The following is a 12,413-nucleotide window of genomic DNA, read 5'->3' as shown; positions in this document are numbered from 1 at the left end:
AGCCTCAGGCAGCTGCTAACTCAGCTGCTGAACAGGGATCTGTGTGCTCCTGCACACGTGAAAAAGCAGAGCTCTGCTGAGATCGCAAGTCCTTGAAATGATTTCCCTTCCCTATTTCTTGCTCACTATGGTGAATTTGCGTAGGGGACGGTGTATATTCAGTGGTGGCATCTTAGCACAATGTCATTAAAGAATCAGCAAACTGGACAAAAGCAGTTTCGTAGGGAAGAAGAGGGAGAAGGCATTGATGGACAGCCCGAAGGGCCACTAACATGAAATGCCTTTTAGGAGGGTTTTTAGGAAAACGGGGACAAAAATGGCACAGGATGAGAAGGCCTTGATGGGAAGGTTGTGAGCTGTACTGGTCACAGTCCACAAACATCATCTTAAGTTTCAAGGAATTCAATAGTCTGAGTATGAGAGAAGCAATAGTTCCAGAGTGATTCTGGTAGCATTTCACAGGGAGCCATTCTGGTGCTTGCCATTTAGGCACATCTCTACTGTCGATGAGCCATTTGCCTGGCTTTTGTGGAGGTGATGATTTCTTTTTGTAATTAATTGAATTGGAGGAAAGCTCATTTTTGCCCAAGCTACATTTCCAAGAGGAAAGATCCATCAGCATTTGAGGACTTCTTATCTGTCTTCTATCTTAATTTTGTTTTTCTTCCTTAGAATTTTCCTAGCCAAGGAAAGTCATTGGAAAGATTTCTTCTTCCATATCAAAGTTTTATTTTATCACTGGCTTAAATGTAATATCACTTATTACTTAGGGGAAGAACAGTAAATATTTCTGCTGTAAAGCAATAATGATAATTGCATTTTGATTATCAGAACATTGAGTCCAAGCTCTGCTCTCCCAGTAAAATTGTAAAATTGTCTTTAAAGAAGAAAGCCAAACCAGAACAAAACTGTTTCTTTTATCTTCAGAGAATTTTGTCTTGCAGCTTGACCTTTCCTTCTTTTCAACCAGCTTTGAACGGGTCTGGGTGTTGCTTGGGCAGTATAACTTCTCTTGGGGAAAATGTGAATTTTATTTTTAAGTAGGGGAACTAGCCAAGTATAAAAGAACAGACATATTTCGAAACTGTGGTCTGTTTAAGGGGGAAAAAACCCACTTAATTTTTTAATATCACTCTTCTAGTTGGTTTGAATTTTTATCCTGTAATATTTATTATAATTTCAGATTCTTCCCACTTTTGACTCCTCTCTACTTACAAATGTGAGAAAAGACCCGCTTCTTTTTGACCTTGTTACAACTCCTCCCCAACTGCTCCCCCCTTTCCAGTACTAGCTGACCTTTATGTAGCATTTTAGGCTTGCTGCTCATTAGGCACATTCTGGCATTTGTTTGAACCTTTCAGCAGCTGGAGCGACAGATACTGTCCTGGAGAATATGGGGAAACCGAAACTTTAAAAAGTGACTGCCTATTATCACTTATAGCCAGTAAATTTAGGGGTGAGATTCAAACCTTTGTCCATCCTGACTCCCAAGTTTAAATTTTCTCACACTGTGCCATCTTGCTTCTTCCTGCCAGCCTTTTAGAAAGAATTCTCAGTTCCCTGCATTCTGGCTTCCTTCCTTATTGTGGGACAGAGAGTTCTCTGGCAGTTATGTGAAAGACGAACTGGAAAAGAGGTGGACGACAGGGAGGGAGGCAGGGATGGCATTCGTAACATAGGCAGAAAGTCCCAGAAGTCCCAGTTAGGCAGAAGTCGAGGTAATGGGTTTTAGAGGTTGCTAGATGGTGGGGATGGGAGGGAGAGGGAAGCATGCCATATAATTCCAAAGGCTGAGGCTTAAGGGACTGGGCCAGTAGCTCTTCCTAGTCACAGAGGACTTACAAGTGAATATCATGTTCTCCGACTTGGTGCTGCATTTGATGCTGTCAGTCATTCCCCCTTGTTCCTTATCTTTCTGGATTTATGATACTCTTCTATCATGGTTTTCCTGTGCTTCTCTGCCCTTATTTTGGTTTGATTTTTCCTTTTCCTTGCACTTAGGTTTGTTTACCTGACTGTCTTCAGCTTCACTTTTCTCCTCTTTCCTCTTCTCCTGGACTCTCCCCTAACTTCAGTTACCACCTCTTATGTCACTGGGTTCCATTTGGTGACCTTCATGTTAGCCTCTTTGGTCTTAAGCCCATTGTGATACTTCTGGTCATTTCCATAGTGGGCATCTTGGACTTCCCTGTGAGCTTTACTTGTAGCCCTGGCTCTCAGTACAGTGCAGGGCACACAATACTAAACTTCATGCTTCCCTTATTAATCTATTCTTGTCTCTGCTGGAGTCTCACATACAACCCGACTCTGTCCCCCTGTCCCCTCCTCCCTGTATCTTGGCTTAGGTACCACTATTGGCCTAGTCACTTAGGCCTCAGACTTTGGAATTATATTTCATCCTTCCTTCTCCCTCCCATCCCCTAATTTACTAAAATCTGGTCTCTCTACCTCTGCCTCATTTGGACTTCTGTGAGCTTTTGCTGTGCTGTTTGAGTGCCATCCTGCCTCTTCTCTGTTGGGTCTTTCACAAACTTGCCAGTCTTCTGTCACCTGAGTCTGCTTGTCACGATACTCCCTGCTTAGATCTCCAGGGGCTTTGCATTTCCTACAAGATAAAACATAAATTCCTCATCACTGAAGTCTTTCTTTTCTATATCTCCAGGGTCCTTTTCCAGTCCTGTTTCATACCTCTCCTCTCATGGGGGCTTGCATTTTAGCCACACTAATGAGCAGCTCTTGTTTGATTTTTCTCCTCTCTTTGCTTATGACATCACCCATCTCTAGAATGGCCTTTGTCTCCATCTCTGTCTCCTGAAATCCTTCTCTTCCTTCAAGGCCTTGTTTATTGTCATCCCTTCATAAATATACCTTTCCCTGTCCCTAGAAAGTGGAAGTAATCCCTTGCTCCCCAGTCTCTTGTCTCCCTTTGACCTGTTCTGTGCACTGCACATTGGAACGCAGTAATTATTTGTGTACCAGCCTTATCCTCCCACTGGGTTACAAGCTCTTCAAGGCCAGGAGCTAGTTATTCTATTTTTCACTTTTGTGTCTCCACTACCACAAAAATTCTACATTGTAGCCTCCACGTGGTATGGAAGTGACTCTAGGTGCTTGAAAACCACTTAAAAACTTGTCTCTTAAGTTAGGAGGGCTTCGAATGTGAGCCAGCCACAAGACATTGTATACACTATCCAAGGGACTCCCAGCCAAGCAGGAAAGACTCATCCCAGGTTGCATATTAGAAGATGAGTCTTTCTGCTAGAGGCCATCTACCATGCTAAAGGGGGCCGTGCTTTGTGTTGGTGGAGGCTGGAGCTGGATCGATGAAATTGGAGCTCCAGGAAACCTTGGCTTGGGGTCTCAGAACTAACAAGGACAAGGACTTGGCAATTTTAAGTCAAACCACTTTCTGTATGTGCATAATACACCATTCTCTGTGTCTCCATCAGAAATTAACTGAATATAGGGACAGTAAAACCCACTTGTTTTGTTTATCGTCCACTGAAAAGCATTTGATGTGGTAGAAATAAACGCGGTCTTCCAGACTCTTCTTGTTTCTCCGGAGTCTTTGTGAGCAGATGCCGGTACAGAAAACTTGGGATGAAATTCTGATTATATCAGCAAGGCATAAAATAGATCAACAGAGACATCCCAGAGGCATTAGTGCCCACTGTGGAGGATGGGGTATGGGCGAGAGTGGGACTCCTTAAATGGGGAGGTCCTCAGGCCTTCCTGGGGGTTGCCACTGTGCCGATTGTGGAGTTTCCTGGGGGAGACTCTCACGAGGGCCAGAGAAGGTAGGCTGGCAGCTCACCCAGCTGGCAATGGGGGTCACGTCCCTGAGCTGCCCGAGCAGGCAGCAGGGTCTGGAAGCAAGTTGGCTGAGAGCAGGTGAGCTTCTACCAGGAGACTCCGGGGTGCTTTCAGCAACCCCAAATTTCTTATTGGAAACCCCCTCCAACTTCCCCCCCAAAAAACAAAAAAAGCCCAAGCCAAAATAAGAAGCTCCTTCTCAGGAGCCGTGGTAGCTTTTTCCATCACTGAGAGGCAGTGGAGGCTCCCTTAGAGCCAGGAAAGCCTCACTCAAGCCTTCCCTCTGCCCTGTGTCAGCCGGCGGTCTCGGGGAAGGCGTCTGCAATATCTGAAGGGATTCCTGTCTGAGAACTCTTTTACGCCAATGAAGTCACAGGGCCGGTCAAAGAAAGTGACTTTGGATTTCGGAATATTGCAATCTCCAAGGAAGCTCCATGTGGGCATGGACAGGGAACAGCACATTGGTGCTGCCGTGGAAGAAGAGGTGTGAGTTGGTAATTAAGATATGTATAACTTGGAAAGGTGACCTGGTTAGATAATGATTGCTAACATTCAAATAGCACTATTATCTCCATTTTACAGATGAGGAAACCAAGGTACCCAGAAACCCACAGAATGTGACAGGACCTTGAGCAAGGTCTCTCAGTTCTCACCTGTTGGGTGAACAAGAGTCATTTTGGATGAGGAAGTGCTTTGGGAGCAGGGATACATCCTGACCCTCAGTGGTGATAAGTAACTTAGAAATCTTGGTGGCTGCCCCATGTTCATGGAACCCAACTTCTTTGTGAGTTGGCTGCATGTCTGGTAGAATGAGATATTCATGTAGAACATCATTCTTCTGGCTTCCTTCCTTCCTTCCTTCCTTCCTTCCTTCCTTCCTTCCTTCCTTCCTTCCTCCCTTCCTCCCTTCCTCCCTTCCTCCCTTCCTCCCTTCCTCCCTTCCTCCCTTCCTCCCTTCCTCCCTTCCTCCCTCCCTTCCTCCCTCCCTCTTATTTTTCAAATCTGAACTTTTTCTTTGGAGTTTATTAAAACAAAACACCAATAAAAAAAACCCATTCTTCTGGCTTTTAGAGGCAAAGGAGGAATTCACACCTGTTTGTCATCTCTTTGATTAAGTGTTTGGGCAACGGCCACCAGCTTAGTCATAATCAGGGCACTGGCCATGATAGAGAAAAGTTGATTTTTTATTTTCATTTGTCTCTTGTATTACACTTCCTTGGGTTTTTGCTTTGGTACTTAGGATCCCATGACTTTGGAGGTGATGGGGTGTGTTTCAGGCAACTGCTTACTGCAACAAGGCCTCGTTGTAGAACTCTGCCCTCTGTAGAGTGATCCCTCAGAGGACAGCACTAATTAGAAGAGACTGCTAAGAGAGCACCATGAGAAAGAGGAGAATTAGATAAAGGAGCACCGTTAGGGACCCCGCCACAGAGAACAGTGTGACCAAGGTGCCGAAGTAGCTCCCTTCGGCTCACTGAAACGACATGCCATTTCAAGCTTTAAAAAGTGGGTCCAGACATAAATGCAGTAGGGTGATCTGCTGTTTGAGGTGAATTCCTGTGTGTGAACGATCCTATTCCTTAATTTAACTTTAACAGTTTTAAAAAATTAGTCCATTGTCAAACCAGTTCTACTTGCTCAGTGACGAAGAGAGCCATCTACACCCAGAGAGAGAACCATGGGAACAGAGAGGGTGGAACACAACATGGCATTCTCACTCTCTCTGTTGTTATTTGCTTGCATTTTGTTTTCTTTCTCAGGTTTTTTTCTTCCTTCTTAATCTGATTTTTCTTGCGCAACAAGATAACTGTATAAATATGTATACACATATTGGATCTAACATGTATTTCAACAGATTTAATATATATGGGATTACCTGCCAGCCAGGGGAGGGGGTAAGGAGGAGGGGAAAATTTGGAACAAAAGGTTATGCAAGGGTCAATGTTGGAAAAATTACCCATGCCTATGTTTTGTAAATAAAAAGCTTTAATCAAAAATAAAAAAATATTGGTCCATTGATTTTACATTTAAGTGGACCACATTTGAAATATATGGTGTCAAAGGTGTCATTAATACTTGTGATGGAGGCCTTTAAATATTTGAAAGGCTATTGGGAGAGAGACCAACTTTATTGGACTTTTCTCCCAAGTCGTATGGAGACAGATACCGTGGGAGAAAGCTGCCTCGGGCAGCAGCCACCTCCTCAGGGTTAGTGGAATGGACCGGTCTTCAAGGTTCAGTGATGGAGAGGCCATATCTGTGGGGAGTGCTCTTTGGCTGCCCCAGGTGTCCTGCGCTGATCCCACAGGACTCGATGCAGTGATAAAGCCGGGGTGGGTTTGGCCCTTTGATCTTTATCGTGACAGAACAGACCAGCAGCTCATCAGATTCATCGGTCATTCCCATGGAAGCCATGCAGAGCCACAGGACTTGGGTCATGGTGCTAATACGAAGTGCTTTTGTGGGAGGGAGGGAGGGAGGACGAGAGCTGGAGAGAGGGCAAGAGCCACAGCGAGCGCGCCAGCTCAGTCTCTGTCCCCTCAGCTCTCTCCCCCCGACCCCAGCATCAAAGAGTGTTCTCCTGAATGATCCCCAAGGCTCTTTCCAGCTGTAACATTCTGTCATTCTTTGTGGTCTTGGAGGAGACCCAGGTGATTAGGATCTTCCCCTTGTAGCTAGAAGGGACCTTGGAGGTACTTCAGTCCAACTTCGGCTTTTTAAAGATAAAGAAACTGGCCCAGGAGCAGGGGAGGACTGAAGGATTGCAGCTCAGCCGCTTTGAGTCCAAATCCAGAAAAAGTCACAGGAGAGGAAAGGATGAGAAGGAACGTCAAATCAGGCCCCAAAAGAGGAGGAGTATTGATTTTTTTTTTATTATTCTATTAAAAATAGAATAAAAGGAAGTGAGCAAAGATGAGCTGCTTACAAGACTTGCTGAGCTGCTTCCATTTGGGGTTTGTTTGAAGTCCAGAATCTTGGAAGGATCCTTCGGGGCCCTGGCAGGCCTCTGGGCATGGGGCACAGTTTCTGGGGCCCAGGAGGGGCTTGAGAAAGGTGGATTGTTGGATTAATTCCCAACTGCTTTGGAGGAAGTCAGGAGGAGCAGAAGCAGGTGGAAGTTCCAAAGGCCGGACTGGGCTTCGTGCTGCCATATGGCAGGAGGTCCCCCAGGACTCCAAGCAGTGATAAAGGCTCGGCGGCAAGCTTGTGTAGACCGCAGGGGGCCACTGGGGCCCGGATGGGGAAATTTGAGGTCGATCACAGTAAGGGTCTGAGAAGGAGTTGTGATTTTGGTTTTCCTTCACTCCAGCACCACAACATGCTCCCTCATGTCACTCTTCAGTACATTCCTGTGGCTCCCCAAGCTCCCCAGGCAGCTTCCTTTCCTACACTTGGCTGTGCTCCATGCAGAGATCCCCCCACTCCCCTTCGGCCCCAAAGCCTGGCCTGACATCTGCCCTGATTGCTGCTGTCTGCCTTCCCTTTATCATGTGCTGTTCTGTGTATACCTACATGTGTGCCGTCTCCCGTGAGAGGCTGTTTAGCTCCCTGGAGCCGGGAATTGTTTTGGTTTTGGCTTCCCATCACCCAGCACAGTGCTTGGGTCTTAGGGGTGCTTAATGAACGCTTGTGGATTTGAGGGTTAAGTAAACTGACTGATTTCTTTCTGTTCCTTTAGGAGGCATCAGATTGAAGCTTATCCTACCAGTACAGCATTTGATGGATTTAAGGCAAATCTTATCTTTAAAGAGATTGAGAAGAAGCTTGAAGAGGTCAGTTCCCTTTTTCATTTTTGTCTAGAAGGAGGTGGGTGAAGAGATAGGACCCAAAGGAAGGGAAGAGAGCTCCATGATTCAGATAGAGGCGTGGTTTGGACAGAGAATGATGGGAAAAGCCCTAGATCTGGAGTCTGAGATCCCAGGGTCGAATCCTGCCTTTGCTGCTTGTGTGATCAGGAGTCTCCCGCCATCTCAGGGCTTGCATACATTTTCCATTTCTCAGTCTCCTCTTAATAAATAATTTTGGCAAAAGGTGTTTGAAAAAGCCGGGTAGCCAAGTCTGGATCTGTAGTGGAATCGAGGAGAATGTGGTCAAGTCAGTCTGCAAGCATGATGCATCATGAGGAATGGGGAAGGGGAAGCCCTGGGGATTTTCTTTGCTATCTCTGCATTTTAGAGAAATGATCAGGACGTCCTGTTAGCCGGTGGGAAATATGGTTTGATTTATGCAGCATAAATCAGGGCTTTGGCACAAGTGTACCTGGATTTTATTACCATTTTGGCTGAACATGCTAACTGAGACCCTTAGACAGTATGGACTTAATTTTGGAAATACGAAAAACAACAATTCTTTCAGAACAGACTTTTTTTTTTATTGTGCATTTTAAGTCTTGAATAAAATGTGTGTTTTCCTTGGTTTTTTTTCCCCCATTATCCCCTCAAAAAAAGTCTTGAGTCCATTGTTTTTCTGTTACTTAGACATCTGTCCTGGATGTTTTATTTAGCTTGACATTATTTTTTGTTGTTTTTTGTTTTTTTTTGAGTAATCTTTTTATTGATGTCTATTTTCTTTACATCCCATTATTCCCCTCTCCATTAATTGACTCCACCTTATGACAAAGAAAAATAATTAAGCAAAAACAACCAGCGCAGAAAACTTGTTTACCAACATCTACCATGTTCTGTGGTAGCCATCTTTTACCTCTCTAGTGGGAAGTCAGACAGTTAATAAGCATATATTAAACACCTGTTCTGTACCACTCACTGTGCTGAATGGTGGGAATATATAGCTTGACATTTTAAGCAAAAGAATTAGGCCTCTCCATCCATTTTCCCCTTCTCAGTTGCTTTGCAAAATTTCCTAGTAGGATCATCATAGTGATGAGATAAAATAGGCACCGGGAATGGTAAAGAGAAATAGATTTGGTAGAGCAACAAATTATAAAAAGAACATTATATAAAAAATAGCATAATAGAGCTTCAGTTCATGACATGGAGCAACCATGTCAAGTCATCCATCATAGATTACAAAATTTATTATCTGAATTAACAAGGGGAGAGAAAATTCCTTAAAGGAACTATAATTAACTAAGAGGAAAAAGCCAGTAGAGGGAAGATGCTATGAGGAACTTATTTCAGAGCAGGCGGAGTGCTGAAAAGGAGTTAGTAAAGAAAGGGATGCTATTTATTTATGTGAATAGCTTTGCTGGCTCAGCTACTAGGCAGAGTCAAAATGAACGAGCAGTTTATATTTCAGGGTACACAACTTTTAAAGTCTCCGAGGAGCAGAGGCAGGATGGGAGGAGCCAGGTGGAATCTACCTAGCTGACCCAGGCCCAGACCTCTTTAAATGGAGAGTAGACTGGGCACATTAGGGCTACCTTAACTATGATAGTCTGGGAAAGCGAGTTCTAGGATGAGTGTTTCAGCTTTTCCTGACTAGAGGAGAGAATTCGCTGGTTTCAGAATTCACGTCCATTGGCTGCACTGAAAATATCTGAAATGCACAGATTGGCTCATCTAGATGTCTTCATTCTGTAGGTGAGGAGCCCCAGGGCTGAAATCATGTCTCTAGAGCCACAGAGCTCTTTTAGATCCCAGGAAGTGTTATTTATTTATTTTTTTGGAGGGGTTTGTTTTTGTTACTCAACTTTTAAGTGAACTGGAAAAATCCCTATATTTTAAAAACTTTGAACATAAGAAATATCCTGTTGAATATTTAGCCCAGCATTCTGGATTCTGCTGGTGAAGTTTTTATGGGAGTATCTCATTACAGGGGACCTCTGATGCCCTTCCAGCTAATCTGCCCCTTGGGCATCCAGCCGCCCGAGGAAGACATCCTCTGGCAATGGGGACCCCCTGCCTCGAGGTGGCCTATTTCCCTTTGGGTGTTTCTTGAGGGTGGGCAGTCTCTGCTTGGCTCTTTCCCACCCATGCTGCCTAGTGTTTGCCAAGGGGCCGAGCAGAAGCCATGCAGCCGCTTTTCCCTCTCCCTGTTCTTCAGAGACTTTGCGGACAGCTCTCATGTCCTCACTCCCGGCTTCTCTCCTCCAAGTTGAAGGGCCCCTTTGGCCAGACCTCAGGTGGCTGGGGCTCCAAGCCACAGGAGGTGCCTTCCATGAATGGAGCTTTGAGCTGAACCTACTCAAGAAAATTGAGTCTGCCTTTTGATGCAAAATCAAGTTTTCCCAAGTTTTCCTTTGCTTTCTTTCAGTTATGGCTGAGGAGTGCTGACATGCTACCCAGTCCAGTCCAGGGAGAAAGACTAGATGAGAGGTTTGAGGAGATTGTCCTAAGTCCCAGCTAGGAGGCCCAGGGGCTAAGCTGTGGCTCAGCTGCCCACCCAGTGCCCACCTGTGCTTTTAGGGGCTCTAGGGACCAAGGAAACTTGCACCGGCACTGCCTCCCTCACAGGCTTTTGGGAGGAAAGGGCTTTCAAAATTCACTGCAGAAATTTAATTTGTTAATAATACGAGAGATGTGGGGGATTGGCACCTACCATCATCTGGTGTCCACAAGTTAGAGTTCGATCATGTGAAGAATTCACAATGGCCATTCTCTTTGGCAAAAGGTAGATTTATTCAGGGGAAGCAGTAACAGACAGAAATGAAGGTACAGTAGACACCAGGAATGGTAACTATGAAACAGAGCGGGGAGAGCATAGAAAGGGATTTTTTTTTTTAGATCCAAACAATCTTTTTTTTTTTTTTTTTTAAATAATTACAACTTTTTATTGACAGAACCCACGCCAGGATAATTTTTTACATTATCCCTTGCACTCACTTCTGTTCCGATTTTTCCCCTCCCTCCCTCCCCCCCCTCCCCCAGATGGCAAACAGTCCTATACATGTTAAATATGGAAGAAAGGGATTTTAATAATTAATAATGGAAAGGGAGAGTTCCCTGAAGAACTTGCCATTTATTGGGAGAAAGAAACTCCAGAGGAGGTTGGAGTGTGCCTTTAGCTGGGGAGCTAAATTTATATAGGAATTTAGCATCCTAAAAGAGTTAGGTATAAGAAGGTGAAAGAATGGAAGCCTAGAGATTATGGGCAATGAAAAGAGACTATGGCGTGGGGAGACCACACGGTTCCCTAATGGAGCTCACAATTACCCAGGAGAAAGGGAACAGGAGAGGGGAGCAGGCAGGGACCACGCCCCCTAAAGAGGGAATGAGCCATGAGAAGGGGAAGGTGCCACGTGGTGAGGGAGAGGGGAAGGGGGTGAGGTGTCTGGGGGCGCTTGGCAGAGAGGACCTGGGGCATGGATGGAGTTGTTCCCTAGGGCAGGCAGAGAAGGTTTAACCTTACAGCCTCACCTTCCCACATCCAGCCAAGAAATCCCTGTCTGACCTAACCTCTGTGGAGGTCGTAGGCAGCCCCAACTTGCTGTGTCCCCTCGGAAATCCCCGTCACGTTCTTGAGGTTGTTTCCCTGTAAATCTGTCCATGGCCCACGCCATCTTTGCTGAACTCCTTTGGGTCTTTGGCCTTCTTCCCCTGCCTCCCGATTTCTGCCTCCTCCTCACAGCCACTCTTAGGATGCTCGGTCCTTGTCGGGGGTACCTGCCAACTGAGGGCCTGCCCCAGCCTCCCCCCTGAGTAAAGGCGAGTTCCACTGTGGCACTGGGGGCCTCCCCACTGTCGTATCTCGAGACCTTTTGTCTGTGACTTCCCCGTCTGAGGAAGCTCCTTTTGCTAAAGAGAATGGCCATTGTGAATTCTTCACATGACTGAACCCCGACATTTGGTGCCAGATCAGGGGAGAGACTCTCCCTGAGGCAGAGTGCCGTGGCGGACTGTAGTCCCCAAAGGGATTCAGCAAAGATGGTGGCTCTGATCAGAGTTTTCGGGTGCCAGGGGGGACTGCCGGGATGGGGGAGTGCAGAGCTGACCCCCACGGGCCTGCCCTGCTCGCCTGCCTCAGGGGTCATCTCCTCAGAACTCCAGGCTTTCTCTGTCAGCAGGACCTCATTGCCCACATGCCAGAGAGTCCGGAGACCAGATTTGGGACCCGGACAAGCCCCTCCCTCTCCATCCCTCACTCCTCTGCTCTTGGGGGCTTGTTTGAAGAGTCAGAAACCCTGAGAGCAGGGAAGCCTGGGGCCTTGCCAGGGGGTCACCCCAGGATTTGGGCTTTGGGTCTTTGCTTTTCTCCTTGAATTCTTCAGCCCAAGATGGGCTCCTTGCCTTTCGCACTTGGCAGTTTCTTCTTCCCACGCTTGTCAGGTTCTGCTGCTAGAGGGAGAAAGTGAAAGTCATGGGGATTTCTGTAAATTAATACCCCCGTGAAATGGCCAAGGAAGCTCCAGAAGAGATTTTCTTTCCGCTTTTGTCCTCGCTGGCACAGCCCTCCATGACCCTGCTTGGAATTCGGGCCTGACTCTTTTTAGTGATTCAGCCGTTGGCGTGGGAGCCGGGCTGCCCTCTGGGGTGCGGGAGGAGGCCTCGGGATGGAGTGTGGCTTTTCCTTCGGCTCCCCATGCTTTGTTTTCTCCTTCTTCCTCTCCTTCCCACCTTCCAGTGTGACCGACAGCTGGGGTGCCAGCAACCAGGGCCAAGGGAATCCGGAAGATGCCCCCTAAGTTTTTGCCTGTTGGTTCT

At 46.3% G+C, this 12,413-nt stretch overlaps 1 protein-coding gene across 3 annotated transcripts in view; it reads left to right on the top strand.

The window, feature by feature from the left end:
* SCP2 (sterol carrier protein 2) overlaps nt 1-12,413 on the top strand; it is a 70,834-nt gene that overhangs the window by 47,334 nt on the left and 11,087 nt on the right. For all 3 annotated transcript variants that reach the window (XM_031969098.1, XM_031969101.1, XM_031969100.1), the window contains one exon: nt 7,493-7,586. In XM_031969098.1, coding sequence (XP_031824958.1) covers nt 7,493-7,586 — 94 coding nt within the window. The remainder of the gene's footprint in view (nt 1-7,492; nt 7,587-12,413) is intronic.

Source organism: Sarcophilus harrisii, chromosome 4 (assembly GCF_902635505.1).
Source record: "Sarcophilus harrisii chromosome 4, mSarHar1.11, whole genome shotgun sequence".
Taxonomy (NCBI): Eukaryota; Metazoa; Chordata; class Mammalia; order Dasyuromorphia; family Dasyuridae; genus Sarcophilus; species Sarcophilus harrisii.
The sequence above is the reverse complement of the archived record's forward strand: the minus strand, read 5'-3'. Positions and strand labels throughout refer to the sequence as shown.